At 41.5% G+C, this 18,762-nt stretch overlaps 1 protein-coding gene across 1 annotated transcript in view; it reads left to right on the top strand.

Moving 5' to 3' along the window:
- The first annotated feature begins 4,557 nt into the window (after positions 1–4,557).
- Positions 4,558–18,762, top strand: part of LOC109463839 — a 42,348-nt gene continuing 28,143 nt past the window's right edge. Inside the window, exons 1-6 of the mRNA XM_019760716.1 lie at positions 4,558–4,815; positions 15,925–16,063; positions 16,753–16,869; positions 17,022–17,195; positions 17,702–17,781; positions 18,588–18,685. Coding sequence (XP_019616275.1) covers positions 15,934–16,063; positions 16,753–16,869; positions 17,022–17,195; positions 17,702–17,781; positions 18,588–18,685 — 599 coding nt within the window. The 5' untranslated portion in view covers positions 4,558–4,815; positions 15,925–15,933. The remainder of the gene's footprint in view (positions 4,816–15,924; positions 16,064–16,752; positions 16,870–17,021; positions 17,196–17,701; positions 17,782–18,587; positions 18,686–18,762) is intronic.

Genomic DNA, 18,762 nt, shown 5'->3' with positions numbered 1-18,762 from the left:
GGAAGATGTGACACTTAAGCTTAAGCTTATGCAATGGGTGTCGTTTTCATGAAACGTTCATCTACTAGGATGTAAGTGGTAACTATGGTATCAAATATAGACCATGTCCTAACCCACGATTTCATCACATCAATTCAATCTTCTATACAACTCCCATACACTAACCGGTGCAAACATTTTCACGGTTTTGTAAATGTGATAAACTTAATATACTGAAACATAATCTTACTTAAGAAAAACATTGGAAAGCGTTATTGTCAAATTTGTAGAAAAGCTGTGTAGAATCCAGTTATCTAAACTGGAGCGGAAATATTTTTGATTGACAGAGGAGGTCAGGCATGGTGCAGAGAGAAAAGGACATGATTTAGCGCCCAGGACATCTTTTTCTCCATCACTGCAGATGGACAATAACCAATTATATAGTGTAATTCAACAGTTTAATTGGCAGTGAGCAAATAAGATAGGGACACGTATACAAAAATGCTCAGAAGGCAGCATCTAGTGTCCAGGGTGTCTGTTTCTCCTTCATTTTACAAATTTGTAGCTGGCGACAGTCGACGCGAGCCCCCAAATCTCTCCATAATTGACAATTGTCATAATTACTATTTATCTGTTGTAGACTGACCTCTCCATCCTCCTGATAAGCTGTGCAGTACAGTACGTCTGAGTTTTTACTGTGGTTGCGACCTCTTCCGCACAGCCGTCGTGCTAGAAGACAAGTTGGAAACATTAGGTGGGTACTGGATGTTGCAATTAATTCAGTTGTTGCTGTTTGTTATGTTTGTGCTCGTGTGTGCGCATGTTCTTGCTAGCTTTAGCCGAACATTCGGAACCAAAATACAAGTACACTTATGCACAGCTTTTTAGGTAGCTGTCCTACATTCGTTATTGTCCCATGGCCAATTTTTCCACTGTCAAAGACCGTTTGCCGAACTAATGATCAGTGTAACCCGGATACTCAGGTGGTTGAAGTCCCCTATAGCAGTGCTAGTCCGATTGGTAGATGCCTCGCGCAGGTAATCCATCGTTGTCATGAGGTGATCGATCAGCTCGTCAGCCTACGGTGAGTGTGGCGGCGATTAAATACGACAAGAGGCTATGGATGAATAGTTTCTGAGGACGCGATATGGCCGCAGCTCCATAGGCATGCTAGGTGTTTCGAAACTTTAATATCTTTGATGGCTGATGAGGGAATGTTGTCTCGTATGTATGATGCAACGCCGCCGCCTCGGCGTGAAGACTGTCATTTAAAACATATATTGTAACCCTCGAGAGACTTGAGTTGAATCAGTGTTGACAGTGTGAAGTTGTGAACCATGCAGGTTTAATCTATTGCTGCCATACCGATGTTGTTGTTTAGAAGGCATGATTGATATTGATAATCTGAGATTGTGTAGCACGGAGTAGGCGCAGTTGATAGTCTTCAGGTTTGCGCGCAAATTTAAAGTTGGTGCGAATTCTGACCAGTGATAATATCCTGGTAATAGTTTGTTTTCCGTACAAGGTTTGTACCTGTGCCCTCTTCCCTCTAGGCCCAGAGTGGCCTTGCAGAAGACAGTAGTCAAACGACAAGTCCTTTACTTTAGAAATTGCTGTGAATGGTTACTTTTCTCCAAGTTTCTCATGAAGTCTGTAATATTTAACAGGGATTCATGATTTTCATTGCTTTTAGTCGGGGAAGGGTTGTCAGTAGGTCCAGTTTTCCGCTAAATCGTTATAAAATGTCGATAGTAGATCCATCTAGAGCGGTCCAGGCTACTCCATACACGATGACAGTTACGTACAGAGTCAATCACAACTGAAGTATTCGTTAAAAACTGAGAACTTCCAAATACCAACGAGAGCAGTTTATTTCTCCGTGGCAGGCCCTAAAATCGCCAGCTCACACCGTACCCTCCTTTGCAAAACCTTTAAGCAAAACCGGCTTTATTTTTACCCAATGAACGGGCTAAGAGGCTATTTTATTCGTCGTTGCCAAAAGAAGCAATGAAACCATCGGTATGTTTGTGTTAGTATTTAGGGAAATGGAAAGTAGGTGAGGAGAGTGCGTCGGGGCCACTTGCCACGATGTCGCGTGGAAGGACTCGCACTCCGCGAAGGAAGAAAGGGGGCACTATTGGCACTTCGGGTGGGGAAGGGATAGTATCGTACAGGCAGGAGATGAGTAAGATGAGGCGCTGGTGTGTTGTGTGTCTGTCTTGCTTCATGTCATTTACATGCTTTATCAAAGCAAGAGTTTGGTAGATGTCAGACTCTTTAAGCTTATACAATGGGTGTCACTTTCATGTAACGCATGATGTTAGTATGTGCACGGTGTAACTATTGTATCAAACGTAGACCATGGCTCATCCCCCGACTTCACATAATTCAATATCCTACACAACTCTAATATACTAACTAATGTATAGGAAGGATGTCACACAAGAAAAACAAATTGTAAGAGCTTCCTTTTTGAAATTGGCAGGAAAGATGAAATTATGTGTAAAATCCAATTATTAAAAACTGGAGCAGAAACATTTTTGATTGACAGAGGCGGTCAGAAAGGGAGCAGAAGATAATAGGAGATAATCCAGCGTCTAGGATATCTGTCTCTGTCTCATTGTAGAGAGAATAGGACATTATACTACTCTCCAAGCAGAGGTTGTGGAGGAATACTCGTTAGCTTTTTATATATGGCCGTTCTTTTTTGTCGCTGGCCGGCGACCTTCTCTGGCTAATGGATACTGCCTGGCCAATTTGATACTGTCTTTTTGCCACCGAAAGGGATCTGCTTGGAGATTAACATTATACGTCTCCTTGCACAGTTTAATTAGCAGTGGGCAAATAAGAAAAGGACACGTATACAAAAATGCTCAGAAGGCAGCATTCAGCTTCCGGGGTGTCTGTTACTCCCTCACTTACGAATTTGTAGCTGGCGTTACACAGTTGACGCAAGCCTTCAAATCTTTACATGTTTGGCAGTTGTCATAAGTACCTAATCATCTAATGTGGATTGGCCAAACGCGGATCATTTGACACCTTGTTCTCCTGATAAGCTGTGCAGTAGAGAGGCGACCTCTTCCGCACAGCCGTCGTGCTCGAAGACTAGTTGGAAACAGCAGGTGGGTACAGAATGTTGCAGAAAAATTAACCCAGTTGCTGCTCTTGGTTGTGTTCTCCCTTTTTTGCGCGCTTGTGCCTGCTTTTGCCAATTATTCGAAACTGTTTACTGGCAAAATTATAATTGTCAAGTAGATTTATTTTCGGGGACGAATAGGAGTTTATTGGCCAGCCCGCACTGTCTACGGACTGGCCAAAAGACTCTTCTTGCCCAGGAAGAAATCTGCTTGAAGATTACCAACTGCCATTTTAGAGCAAGTACGGAGTCGTCGGCGCGGTAGACTTATTACCTTATTTGCTGCTCAAAGCCGGGCTGATGTAGAGCAGGTGCTACACAGTCGACGAAAAAAATTCTTAGCCTTCTGTGCAAATATCTCGATTAAAAAATATTTGGTCGATTGTACCCTGAAGCCAAACACGTGAGTTCTAGGCATATGGGTACATAATGAGTTTTGCAACCTTCAACCACGACGGGATTTGAAAGTTTTGAGATTCCTTCAAATGTATGCAACAGGTGTCCTTTTTTATATGTATTCGGCATATCTATGGTATCAAACGTCGACCATGTGCTCTATAAGCTAGAAAGTTGTTTTTATCAAGAGGAAGGGGCAAGGCATTATACCTGTCGGCTGTGCGCATCTGTTAACGTTACGCCCGCTGCTAGTTTTACAGGCCGGGCGGCTCGCCTTTTGATCAGTATATGTTCGTATTGCAGTTTCTCTCTGCTTAATAGAAATGGAAATATGCAAATACAGCTATATTTCTATGTGCCCATAAATAGTTATTGATGTTTTCCTTGATAAGTTGACATTTTTCTTGAAAGTTCAAAATGTGTTCCTTCAAATGAGATATATGGAGAATATATCATGTATTGAGGAAGGAAAGACGTTTGCGTATAATTTTCGAGGCGAATTTGTTTATAGTACGACTTTGGTTCTCTCGTTTTTCTTTCATTTTGCCGTTTTATGGTCGTTACATCACATAATTCAATACACTACACAGGTCCAATACACTAACTGGTGTATAAATTTCCCGTTTTTGTAAATTTGATGAAAAATTGAAAATAATAACATTTGAAGATAAGAACATTCATGAGAAACCTGCAAAAAATATAAAAGGTAAATCGTGTGTAAATCCAATTACCGAAAACTGGAGCGAAAAGATTTTTGATTGACAGAGGCGGTCAGTGTGATGGATACCTGTTTCTCCACCATTGCAGATAGACAATAGGGTATTAAACATTGACGTCATTGCACCGTTTGATTAACATGTAGCAAATAAGATAAGGACACGTATACAAAAATGGCAGTCAGGCAGGTTGCAGAGATGATAGGACATAATCCATAGTCTAGGATATCTGTCTCCGTCTCATTGCAGAGACAATAGGACATTATACATCTCCTTGCACAGTTTAATTGGCAGTGGGCAAATAAGATAAGAACACGTATACAAAAATGATTTAGCGTTTAGCGTCCGGGGTGTCTGTTTCTCCCTCATTTTACGAATATCAAGCCGGTGTTACACAGTTGACGCAAGGCCCCAAAATCTTTACATATTTGACAGTTGTCATAATTACTATTCATCTGTTAACGCGGTTATTTTGGCATCCTGTTCGTGTATTCTTAAAAGCTGTACAGTACGGACGTCGTAGTTTTCACTGTGCTTGTCTCCTTCACCATACAGCCGTCGTGCTAGAAGACAAGTTATAGACAGCAGGTGGGTACTGAATGTTGTATTGACAATCAACCCAGTTGTTGCTCTCTGTTGTGTTTGTCCTTTTGTGTGCGCGTGTTTGTTTTTGCCAATCATTCGAAAGTATTTGCTGTCAAAATGCTATCTTCTGAGGTAGATTTTTTTTTCGGGAACGATGGGAGCCTATTGTCCAGCCCATACGGCCGTACGACCAACTGGTTACGAGCTTGCCATTAGACTCCCCTTGCTCACTAAGAAATCTGCTTGGAGATTACCGATTGCCATTTAATAGCACGTGGAGTCGTCGTCGATGTAGCTGCTCAAAGCCGGACTGGTTTAGAGCTGGCGTTACACAGTCGACGAACTTTTTAGCCTCCCGCGCAAATATCCAAAGTCTTTAGATATTTAGATATTTGACAGATTGTACCCTGAAGCCAAACATGTGCATCCCAGGCATGTTGGTAACATCGTCTGTTTTGCTACCTTCAACCACGATGGGACTTGGTAGTTCTGAGAGTATTGTAAGCTTATGAAACGGGTTTCGTTTTCATGCCACATCTACCTAGCACGTCAGTGGTATATGTGTACGGTAAAACTATGGTATCAAACGTCGACAATGTGCTCTGTAACCTAGATATGTGGTAAAGAGAAGAGCGCACGGCATTACCTGCCCGCTGCGCACCTTTGTTTCGCCAGCAGCTGCCCTTTGTTTACCGGCCTGGCGGCTCACCCTTTGATCAGTACGTTCATAGCTCGGTTTCCCGCGGTTTCTGTTTTCTAGCGGTAGGAATATGCAGATAACACTTAAGTTTTTGTGACTATAATAAATTATGGATATTTTGCTGGGTAATGCTATATTTTCGTTCGAAGTTTTGCTCGTTCGAATGGTGAGGTCGTTGTAATCTACACCGTTCTCATTTTTGTTGTACCGTCCCTGCTTTTTCAGATACTACTATATGAGTTCATGAGGAGAAGAGACCGACTCTTGTCAGTCATGAGTCAGTCATTTCGATTGGGTCTGTCTTTACTAGTACGTGCTGGGTCCTCTTGTATTCCCGTTAACGTTTTGGTTGATTAATTTTGGTTGACCGACCGACTGGAATTTGTCACAAGTTTGTAATTCTTTAAAGTCGCCATTTATTTTAGAGATATTATCGGTAAATCAGTGAATATGTTCTATTCCATACACTCTAAGATTTTTGTTGGTGGTGTGGAAAATTAAAAGCGACAAACACAAATGCAATCCAGCTGCAGTTGGTTAACTTTGATTTGAGATATCATCGCGCCCTTACTCTTCTTCCTCTTACATCATTTTAATACTAGTATCTTGTGCTAAAATAATAAAACAAACTGTAATCCCCAGGCTGTGCGATGTTGGAACTAACCGCGATAACAAAGGGAAGACACAGTGCTGCGGTATGCCAGTTTCCTTGGTCCCCAATACTAAACTGCTTGTTACGAAAAACTATCAACCTGGATTTGCAGTGAGAAAAACACGTACCCTTAGCTAACAAATACCAACATGCTGTTGGGAAAAGTCCAGGAAAAAGTAAATTCAAAAGTTACATACTGATTCTGTATTACATCTTTCATATGGTTTTTCAAACATTCTTGTTTGACATATGGTTAATGGTGTGATTGATCACTCTGGGGCGGTTATCTTTTTTCTCTTGAAGACAAAGGTTGCTAGCCTGGCGGCCATTTTGGTTTCCATGGCATGGTCCCGTGATACCATCTTCCCTGGGGGTGCCGAGGAGCTGGGGAACTGATATGTCGCAACCAAGAGATCGTCAACCTAGATAATAGACACCGATTGCATGTGCACTTGCCAAGTTTCCTAAAAAAACGAACACGTGTACTGCACTTCAAAATAGAGATAGGAGACCCAAGCTCACACCACTTCTTCTATGCCTCCAAACCCACAAACCACAAAAAATCTCGACCATGGCAATTCCAGAAATTGAACTCAAAATTTTTGAATTCCCAACGTTAACCGCAATACCGTATATAGCCGTTAGAAGCACATTCTTTGACTTGACATTACATTTCTTTAACCGACCCACCTAATATTTTCACGATCCATCCACAGCATCTCGAGTTACCCTTTTATATACTTTTCAATGTTGTGTCGGCCGGAAAAGACATCGTCTGCAAGGGGCGAAATTCTGATGCAATGCTTACCAAACATCCAAGGAAAAGCGGGAAAAGCCGGGTTTCACGCAGGCACATTACATACACTCTACCGACCTATGCTTATCGATGGGACTTAGTGTGGAACTCTCCCAGCCCCTGTTTCTGTCACAAATAAGGCATGAACTATCTTCAAATCTCTCCAAACGTTCGAGTATGCAATGATAATCACCGTTAAAGAGGAAAAGACGACGACGACCAGACTAGTGAATTTGAATAATCTAGACAGATAATTTTAATACTTCAACTGAGGCCATTTAATTAATAGCCCCTTGCCCTTGTAAGAGGCCTACCCTTATGAATGGCAAAGTATGGCAGCCTCTTTGGTGCAAAGTGAGCGATATCTCAGCAAGCGTTTGGATTTGTGAAATAGAATTTGGCCATGCTTTGTCTAGTTTAGGCGACTTAATAAAAAGAAATCCAAGGTCAAGTTCGCCCATGGTCGCATAACACAGTACTAAATGGGCGATCCCCCTTAGTCTGTAACTGTAGTAGTTCAGACACAAAGTAGTGCAGGGCAGTGCTGGCGAAAACTGCAGAGAGATTCTTCTGTGCACGACATTTAATTGCCCAGGAAGATTACCAACTCCTTTTTAGAGCAAGTATGGAGTCGTCGGCGCGGTAGACTTATTACCTTATTTGCTGCTCAAAGCCGGGCTGATGTAGAGCAGGTGCTACACAGTCGACGAAATAAATTCTTAGCTTTCTGTGTAAACCCCCATTTGAAAAAAAAAAACATTGGTGGATTGTACCCTGAAGCCAAACACGTGAGTCCCAGGCACATGGGTAACATTATGAGTTTTGCAACCTTCAACCACGACGGGATTTGAAAGTTTTGAGAGTCCTTCAAATTTATGCAACAGGTGTTATTATCTAAACGGTATATCTATGATATCAAACTTCGACCATGTGCTCTATAAGCTAGAAAGTTGTTTGTATCAAGAGGAAGGGGCAAGGCATTATACCTGTCGGCTGTGCGCATCTGTTACGCCCGCAGGTCGGGCGGCTCACATTTTGATCAGTATATGTTGGTATCGCAGTTTCTCTCTGCTTAATAGCAATGGAAATATATAAATACAGCTATGTTTCTATGTGGTCTTAAAAAAAGGGATCTTTTCCTTGGTAAGTTGATATTTTTATTGACAGTTTAAGATGTGTTCGTTCAAAGGAGTACTTAGTACCTGTACTGTAGTAATTAGTACCGTTGTCATTGTCGTACCGTTCCTGATTTTGGGAGAATATATCCGTTCTTTAGGCAGAAAAGACCGACGCCTGCGTATACTTTTCGAAGCGATCGCAAATTTGTTACTAGTACGACTTTGGTTCTCTGGGTTTTCTTCCATTTTGTCGTTTTATGGTCATTACATCACATAATTCAATCTACTACACAGGTCCAATACACTAACTGGTGTATAAATTTCCCGTTTTTGTAAATTTGATGAAAAATTGAAAATACTAACATTCATGAGAAAACTGAAAAAAAGATAAAAGGTAAATCGTGTGTAAAATCAAATCACTGAAAACTGGAGCGAAAATATTTTTGATTGACAGAGATAGTCAGAGTGATCGGTACCTGTTTCTTCATCATTGCAGATAGACAATAGGGTATTAAACATTGACGTCATTGCACCGTTTGATTATCATTCAGCAAATAAGATAAGCACACGTATACAAAAATGGCTGTCAGGCAGGTTGCAGAGATGATAGGAAATACTCCACAGTCTAGGATATCTGTCTCTGTCTCATTGCAAAGACAATAGGACATTATACATCTCCTTGCACAGTTTAATTGGCAGTGGGCAAATAAGATAAGAGCACGTGTACAAAAATGATGCGACGCCAGCATTTTGCGTCCGGGGTGTGTTTCTCCCTTATTTTACGAATATCAAGTCGGCGTTACACAGTCGACGCAAGGCCCAAAAATCTTTTCATACTTGACAGTTGTCATAATTACTATTTATCTGTTAACGCGGTTATTTTGGCACCCTGTATTCTTAAAAAGCTGTGCAGTACGGACGTCGTAGTTTTCACTGTGCTTGCCTCCTTCACCATACAGCCGTCGTGCTAGAAGACAAGTTATAGACAGCAGTTGTTGCTCTCTGTTGTGTTTGTCCTTTTGTGTGCTCGTTTTTGTTTTTGCCAATCATTCAAAAGTATTTGCTGTCAAAATGCTATCTTCTAGGTAGATTTTTTTTCGGGAACGATGGAAGTCTATTTTCCAGCCCATATGGCCGTACGACCAACTGGTTATGAGCAGGCCAATAGACTCCCCTTGCCCACTAAGAAATCTGCTTGGAGATTACCTATTGCCATTTAATAGCACGTGGAGTCGTCGTCGCTGTAGCTGCTCAAAGCCGGGCTGGTTTAGAGCTGGCGTTACACAGTCGACGAACTTTTTAGCCTCCCGCAAAAATCTCCAAAGTCTTTAGATATTTAGATATTTGACAGATTGTACCCTGAAGCCAAACATGTGCATCCCAGGCATGTTGGTAACATCGTCTGTTTTGCTACCTTCAACCACGATGGGACTTGATAGTTCTGAGAGTATTGTAAGCTTATGCAACGGGTTTCGTTTTCATGCCACATCTACCTAGCACGTCAGTGGTATGTGTACGGTAAAACTATGGTATCAAACGTCGACAATGTGCTCTGTAACCTAGATACGTGGTAAAGAGAAGAGCGCACGGCATTACCTGCCCGCTGCGCACCTTTGTTTCGCCAGCAGCTGCCCTTTGTTTACCGGCCTGGCGGCTCACCCTTTGATCAGTACGTTCATAACTCGGTTTCCTGCGGTTTCTCTCCGTTTTCTAGCGGTAGGAATAAGGAGATACAACTTTATTTTTTGTGGCTATAATAGAATTATGGGTATTGTGCTGGGTAAGGCTATATTTTTGTTCGAAGTTTTGCTCGCTCGAATGGTGAGGTCGTAGTAATCTCCACCTTTCTTATTTTTGTCGTACCGTCCCTGCTTTTTCAGATACTAGTATATCAGTTCATGAGGAGAAGAGACTGACTCTTGCAGATATCAATCATTTCGATCGGGTCTGTCTTTACTAGTACGTGCTGGGTCCTCTTGTATTCCTTAACGTTTTGGTTGATTAATTTTGGTTGACCGACCGACTGGAACATGTTTGTCACAAGTTTGTAATTCTTTACAGTCGCCATTTATTTTAGAGATATTATCGGTAAATCAATGAATATGTTCTATTCCATACACTCTAAGATTTTGTTGATGGTGTGGAAAATTAAATGTGATACACTCAAATGCAATCCAGCTGTAGCAAAGTTGGTTAACTTTGATTTGAGATATCATCGCGCCAGTACTCTTCTTCCTCTTATATTATTTTAATACTAGAATCTTCTGCTAAAAGAAATCGTAAATCCCAGGCTGTGCCATGTTGGAACTAACCTCGATAACAAAGGGAAGACATAGTGCTGTGGTATGCCAGTTTCCCTGGTCCCCAATACTAAACTGCTTGTTACGAAAAACTGCCAACCTGGATTTGCAGCGAGAAAAACACGTACTCAGCTATGCTGTTGGGACAACTCCAGGAAAAAGTAATTCAAAAGTTACATACTGATTCTGTATTACATCTTTCATATGATTTTTCCAATATTCTTGTTTGACATATGGTTAATGGTGTGATTGATCACTCTGGGGCGGTTATCTTTTTTCTCTTGAAGACAAAGGTTGCTAGCCTGGCGGTCTGGCGGCCATTTGGTTTCCATGGCATGGTCCCGTGATACCATCATCCCTGGGGGTGCCGAGGAGCTGGCTCAATTAGGCCGGAGGAACTGATATGTCGCGTCCAAGAGATCGTCAACCTAGAAAATAGATACTGACTGCATGGGCACTTGCCAAGTTTCCTAAAAAATGAACACTGCACTTGAAAAAGCCGATATGAGGCCCAAACTCACACCACTTCTTCTATGCCTCCAAACTTACAAACCACATAAAACCTCGACCATGGCATTTCCAGAAATTGAACTCAAAATTTTTGAATTCCCAACTTTAACCGCAATACCGTATATAGCCACTAAGAAGCCCATTCTTTGACTTGACATTTCTTTCACCGACCCACCTGCTAATTTTTTTCACGATCCATCCACAGCATCTCGAGTTACCCTTTATATACCTTTCAAATGTTGTGTCGGCCGGAAAAGACATCGTCTGCAACGGGCGAAATTCTGATGCAATGCTTACCAAACATCCAAGGAAAAGCGGGACAATCTAGGTTTCACGCAGGCACATTACATACGTTCTACCGACCTGCTGCCGTCCCCTATGCTTATCGATGGGACTTTATTATTTAGTGTGGAACGCTCCCACCCCTGTTTCTGTCACAAATAAGGTATAAACTATCTTCAAATCTCTCAAAACGTTAGAGTATGCAATGGTAATCCCCGTTAAAGAGGAAGAGACGACGACGACCAGACTAGTGAATTTGAATAATCTAGATAGATAATTTGAATACTTTGAATGAGGCCATTTAATTAATAGCCCCTTGCCCTTGTAAGAGGCCTACCCTTATGAATGGCAAAGTATGGCAGCCTCTTTGGTGCAAAGTGAGCGATATCTCAGCAAGCGTTTGGATTTGTGAAATAGAATTTGGCCATGCTTTGTCTAGTTTAGGCGACTTAATAAAAAGAAATCCAAGGTCAAGTTCGCCCATGGTCGCATAACACAGTACTAAATGGGCGATCCCCGTTAGGCAGTAACTGTAGTAGTTCAGTCACAAGGTAGTGCAGGGCAGTGCTGGCGAAAACTGAAGAGAGATTCTTCTGTGCACGACATTTAAGTAGAGTCTCTCCTTGCCCAGGAAGATTACCAACTGCCATTTTAGAGCAAGTACGGTGTCGTCGGCGCGGTAGACTTATTACCTTATTAGGTGCTCAAAGCCGGGCTGATGCAGAGCAGGTACTACACAGTCGACGAAATAAATTCTTAGCTTTCTGTGCAAACCTCCATTAAAGAAAATATATATTTGATGGATTGTATCCTGAAGCCAAACACATGAGTCCCAGGCTTACGGGTAACATAATGAGTTTTGCAACCTTCAACCACGACGGGATTTGAAAGTTTTGATAGTCCTTCAAAAGTATGCAACATGTGTCATTTTATATATCTATACGGTATATCTATGGTATCAAACTTCGACCATGTGCTCTGTAAGCTAGAAAGTTGTTTGTATCAAGAGGAAGGGGCAAGGCATTATACCTGTCGGCTGTGCGAATCTGTTACGCTCGCAGATCGTTTTACAGGCCCGGCGGCTCACCTTTTCATCAGTATATGTTCGTATCGCAGTTTCTCTCTGCTTAATAGCAATGGAAATATGTAAATGCAGCTATATTTCTATGTGGTCAAAAAATTATGGATGTTTTCCTTGGTAAGTTGATATTTTTTCTTGACAGTTTAAGACGTGTTCGTTCAAAGGAGATTGCACTAATTAGTACCGTTCTCATTTTTGTCTTACCGTCCCTGCTTTTGGGAGAATATATCTGTTCTTGAGGCAGGAAAGACCTACGCTTGCGTATAATTTTCGAAGGGATCGCATATTTCTACTAGTATGACTTTGGTTCTCTGGGTTTTCTTCCATTTTGTCGTTTTATGGTCATTACATCACATAATTCAATCCACTACACAGGTCCAATACACTAACTGGTGTATAAATTTCCCGTTTTTGTAAATTTGATGTAAAATTGAAAATAATGACATTCAAGATAAGAACATTCATGAGAAAACTGATGAATTATCAAAGGTAAATCGTGTGTAAAACCCAATTACCGAAAACTGGAGCGAAAATATTTTTGATTGACAGAGGTAGTCAGTGTGATGGATACCTGTTTCTCCACCATTGCAGATAGACAATAGGGTATTAAACATTGACGTCATTGCACCGTTTGATTATCATTCAGCAAATACGATAAGGACACGTATACAAAAATGGCGGTCAGGCAGATTGCAGAGATGATACGACATAATCTATATTCCATAGTCTAGGATATCTGTCTCTGTCTCATTGCAGAGACAATAGGACATTATACGTCTCCGATCCTTGCACAGTTTAATTGGCAGTGGGCAAATAAGATAAGAACACGTATACAAAAATGATTTAGCGTTTAGGGTCCGGGGTGTCTGTTTCTTCCTTATTTTACGAATATAAAGCCGGCGTTACACAGTTGACGCAAGGCCCCAAAATCTTTACATGTTTGACGGATGTTATAATTACTATTTATCTGTTAACGCGGTTATCTTGGCATCCTGTTCGTGTATTCTTAAAAGCTGTGCAGTACGGACGTCGTAGTTTTCACTGTGCTTGCCTTCTTCACCATACAGCCGTCGTGCTAGAAGACAAGTTATAGACAGCAGGTGGGTACTGAATGTTGTATTGACAATCAACCCAGTTGTTGCTCTCTGTTGTGTTTGTCCTTTTGTGTGCGCGTGTTTGTTTTTGCCAATCATTCGAACGTATTTCCTGCCAAAATGCTATCTTCGACGTAGATTTTTTTTCGGGAACGATGGGAGTCTATTGTCCAGCCCATACGGCCGTACGACCAACTGGTTACGAGCTTGCCATTAGACTCCCCTTGCTCACTAAGAAATCTGCTTGTAGATTTCCGATTGCCACGTTGAGTCTTCAGCGCTGTAGCTGCTCAAAGCCGGGCTGGTTTAGAGCTGGCGTTACACCGTCGACGAACTTTTTAGCCTCCCGCGCAAATCTCCAAAGTCCTTAGATATTTAGATATTTGACAGATTGTACCCTGAAGCCAAACATGTGCATCCCAGGCATGTTGGTAACATCGTCTGTTTTGCTACCTTCAACCACGACGGGACTTGGTAGTTCTGAGAGTCTTGTAAGCTTATGCAACGGGTTTTATTTTCATGCGACACCTACCTAGCACGTCAGTGGTATGTGTACTATGGTATCAAACGTCGACAATGTGCTCTGTAACGTAGATATGTGGTAAAGAGAAGAGCGCACGGCATTACCTGCCCGCTGTACACCTTTGTTTCGCCAGCAGCTGCCCTTTGTTTACCGGCCTGGCGGCTCACCCTTTGATCAGTACGTTCATAGCTCGGTTTCCCGCGGTTTCTGTTTTTAGCGGTAGGAACATGGAGATACAACTTTATTTTTTGTGGCTTTAATAAAATTATGGACATTTTGCTGGGTAAGGCTATATTTTCGTTCGAAGTTTTGCTCGTTCGAATGGTGAGGTCGTAGTAATCTCCACCGTTCTCATTTTTGTCGTACCGTCCCTGCTTTTTCAGATACTAGTACATGTATATCAGTTCATGAGGAGAAGAGACTGACTCTTGCATATATCAGTCATTTCGATCGGGTCTGTCTGTACTAGTACGTGCTGGGTCCTCTTGTATTCCTTAACGTTTTGGTTGATTAATTTTGGTTGACCGACCGACTGGAATTTGTCACAAGTTTCTAATTCTTCACAGTTCGCCATTTATTTTAGAGATATTATCGGTAAATCAGTAAATATGTTCTATTCCATACTTTCTAAGATTTTTGTTGATGGTCTGGAACATTAAAAGCGACACACACAAATGCAATCTAGCTGTAGCAAAGTTGGTTAACTTTGATTTGAGATATCATCGCGTCACTCTTCTTCCTCTTATATCATTTTAATACTAGTATCTTCTGCTAAAAGAATAAAACAAATTGTAATCCTCAGGCTGTGCCATGTTGGAACTAACCGCGATAACAAAGAGAAGACATAGTGTTTTGGTATGCCAGTTTCCTTGGTCCCCAATACTAAACTGCCTGTTACGAAAAACTATCAACCTAAATTTGCAGTGGGAAAAACACGTACTCTTAGCTAACAAATACCAACATGCTGTTGGGAAAACTCCAGGAAAAAGTAAATTCAAAAGTTACATACTGATTCTGTATTACATCTTTCATATGATTTTTCCAACATTCTTGTTTGACATATGGTTAATGGTGTGATTGATCACTCTGGGGCGGTTATCTTTTTTCTCTTGAAGACAAAGGTTGCTAGCCTGGCGGCCATTTTGGTTTCCATGGCATGGTCCCGTGATACCATCATCCCTGCGGGTGCCGAGGAGCTGGCTCAATTAGGCCGGAGGAACTGATATGTCGCGACCAAGAGATCGTCAACCTAGATAATAGACGCTGACTGCATGGGTACAATGGGGCCAAGTTTCCTAAAAAAAACTACACTTAAGTTAATTAAAAAAGCCGTTAGGAGGCTCAAACTCATACCACTTCTTCTATGCCTCCAAACCCACAAACCACAAAAAATCTCGACAATGGCAATTTCAGAAATTGAACTCAAAATCTTTGAATTCTCAACGTTAACCGCAATGCCGTATATAGCCGCTAAGAAGCCCATTCTTTGACTTGACATTTCTTTTCTTTAACCGACTCACCTGCTAATTTTTTTAAGATCCATCCACAGCATCTCGAGTTACCCTTTATATACCTTTCAAATGTTGTGTCGGCTAGAAAAGACACCGTCTGCAACGGGCGAAATTCTGATGCAATGCTTACCAAACATCCAAGGAAAAACGGGAAAATCGGGGTTTCACGCAGGCACATTACATACGCTCTACCGACCTACTGCCGTGCCCTATGCTTATCGATGGGACTCAGTGTGGAACGCTAGCTCCCACCACCTGTTTGTCACAAATAATGTATAAACTATCTTCAAATCTCTCAATGGCTTTTTATGGTACTGCAGTGGAACTTCAACATACTTTGATACGTTCTGATATATCTGTACATGTTAGGGTCACGCCTTCTATCCTGGTAGATAGCTCTTATACTCAGAGAGAAGTGATTAGAATAAGCGGTCGTTTTGGCCAGCTTATGGTTTGGTCGGTTTATGGAAGTGGTCGCTTGGGCAAGTTTGACTGCATTTTTAGCTAGGTCTAAATAACAGTGCCCTTTTTTCTTCACACATCAGTTCATCAACATGAAGAAGGCAGTGGGGGTAGCCTTGCCCCTGGTGATGATTCTGGCCGTCGCAGTGTACCTCGCCGTGACCGGGTCTACGAAGAAGGAATCATCAAACCAGGGACATCGTGTCATCAAACGGTCCTTAGGTAAGGCTGTTGTTGCTTTACCTACTAATGGATAGGCTTCTGATTTGACTCGGCTCCTTGGCGTTAGGAAATACGGTTGTGTACAAACACAAAAGGAAAACAGAGAAGTGGAAGACAATAAAAATAATTGACCCTCCAAACCTGTAAAATCTAGAAGGTATGTATTGCAGTGCAACAGTTGGATAAATGGTTTCTGGATGATGGATTGATCCTGAATATATTCTAAATGTCAGATTCAGATTGGGTTCCTACCATAGATGTATTTTTTTTAGCTTTACAAACGTCTATAGTGACTTCCATGTTAGAAGCTTGTATAAGGAACCACTGGTGGCAGCACTGCATTTAAAGTGGGCATTCTGAAACAAATGATAAATGGAAGGCAAACGGAGTTTGTGGTGCCACCACAAACTACCAGAATTTAAACAAACAAGGTCGACAGCTGTGGGTAAGGCGGCAGATTTTGGCACCTCTACTTCCTGAATAGCACTTATTTATTTGCAATGGAGTAGGGTTGATTCGACTCACTCTGTAAAGAAATGACCAGAACTTTGTGTAACAGTTACTAATTCTAATGTTACATAATGCAGATTTAACAGATTTGTAAGTGACTTTATAAACTGGTGCTGATATTTGTTTCTTTATGTATTCCTTTCTTAGTTTGATGTAAGTCTTTATTGTTTTCCCTCCAGTATTGCCGTCAGACCTTCAGGAGGCCATGCGAGCAGCATCAGCTGAAGACGCTCCTGCTTACGAGAAAAACAAACGCTTCATACCGGCCATAGCAAACCTTGCTGGAAACATTTTATGTGAGTTTCTCTAACAGTTATGATTATAAATAATATTTCTTTGATCTTAGTATCCTGTATTCACCTCAAATCATTAACATGTTTAAGCACAACAGTCCCCGGTGAATGTTGACTAAACAATCCTATGCTTCTTTCATCCTGTACATGTACAGCCAAGGCTGATTCAGTCGACACAGATAAACTGACAGACACGGTTCAGAAACTGGGCTCTATGAAGAACATGGCGCCGGACATCATGGCAGACAGTGTGCAAAAAGAGGCAGAGGTGACTGCAGAAATTGAGAAAAACGTGGCGCAGCAGACGATAAGCCAGTTACTTGATAAAGGTAAATAATGAAATCAAGACATATAATGTATCATCATATTAAGGTCATGGTAGATATGAAATGCTGATTGCCCGCCGTAAAGCTAACTAAAGGCTCCTTTTTTTCCACCCTCTAAGAAACTGGTGAACAGGCTATTGTCGATCTCTTATTATCACTTATATCATCATTATCACAGCAACGTTATCTGTCCATGCATTATTTATTATGTAACACGCATGATTGAGCTTATTGATACAGATCCTATCGCTTTACGCCTGTAGGAACCACGATCTACCCTGGGAGCCAGACTGGATGTCAGGCCTTTAGCCAGTTCCGACCTTACCCATGATTACCCTGAGAGCAAGACTAGTATCGGGCCGTTAGCCGTTTTCCTTCGGCAGTCAACGGAGTCCTTCGCCCGCCTAGTAACTAGCCCCCCCCCCTCCCCCATAACGGCCCGATACTAGTCTCGCTCACAGGCAGGACACCAGGCAAACAGTCACGGCTCTCCCCATGCTCTGTTACAGTTGAACACGACCACGACAAGAAAGAAGAAGGTGGGGAAGATGGCGGTGGAGATGGAGGTGGCGAAGAAAACGAGATAAAGGTATTTTCAGAAAAAGTCTTTAAAGTAAATTTTTGCTTGAATTGGTTTTCTTGTTATGGGTTCACCACACCACTTCGTGGTTCACCACACCACTTCGTGGTGTGGTGAAACCATATTGCTTTTTCTGGTGTTTCTTCTTCTTCTCCTTCTCCTGCCATTTTTTAAATGGATTCAGCTTCTTCATTTTAGGGCCCAAGGTCCTGAAATTTGGTATGGAGGTACAGTGGGCAAATACCCCTAGGAGCATTTCCATACTGACAGTATGTCTGTATTCAAGTGTTTTGGTAGATATTTCAAGCTTTCCTGCTCCAGCATTGGAATGCGGGGCATGGACGTTTTTTTTTTAATTTTTGTTGCAGTTTGCATTATGCAATTAAAAATCCTAACCAATAAAGTAGGGAATAGCTATCCAACTGTTGTTTTAGTTGTATTTTACTTCATATTATAGTTATATCAATGTAAATCATTGTTTTCCCTTGTGTTTCTCATTCTTTCCCTGCCATGTCGTAAAATGTGGTGAACCCATCGCTGTATTTGCTCCAAAGCAAATATTGGCCTTTCTAGTTTATTTATGTTTTTGCTCAGATTTACGGACGAAAAGGACATAGCGTCCCTGACTCTTAATGATACATGGAGGTGAAGAATGACCTGTACGCATGTATTTGCTCCGAGAATTGGTTGGTAACTTATTGTATTATGTACAAGATTGTCTACAAATCACAGACTGTGTGACAACGAAAAATTGCAATAAATACATCTTGAGGCTGAGTAAGTCTACCTGACTTACGTGACTGTTTGTTTTGCAGGCAGAGATAGACTTTGTCCCACAGAAAGGAATGGTCGAGGAAGATCTGTTCGCACCACCAGGAATGAACATGAAGATGGACATTGAAGAAAACCCTCAGTGAGTTCATGATTTCTTATATTTCTAGAAATATGACAGTAATATATTTTTAATCTTATTTCTCATTCCCGAAAGCT

The sequence above is a fragment of the Branchiostoma belcheri genome, unplaced genomic scaffold, assembly GCF_001625305.1.
Source record: "Branchiostoma belcheri isolate BF01 breed outbred unplaced genomic scaffold, Haploidv18h27 scaffold13, whole genome shotgun sequence".
In the NCBI taxonomy this organism is placed as follows: Eukaryota; Metazoa; Chordata; class Leptocardii; order Amphioxiformes; family Branchiostomatidae; genus Branchiostoma; species Branchiostoma belcheri.
The sequence above is the reverse complement of the archived record's forward strand: the minus strand, read 5'-3'. Positions and strand labels throughout refer to the sequence as shown.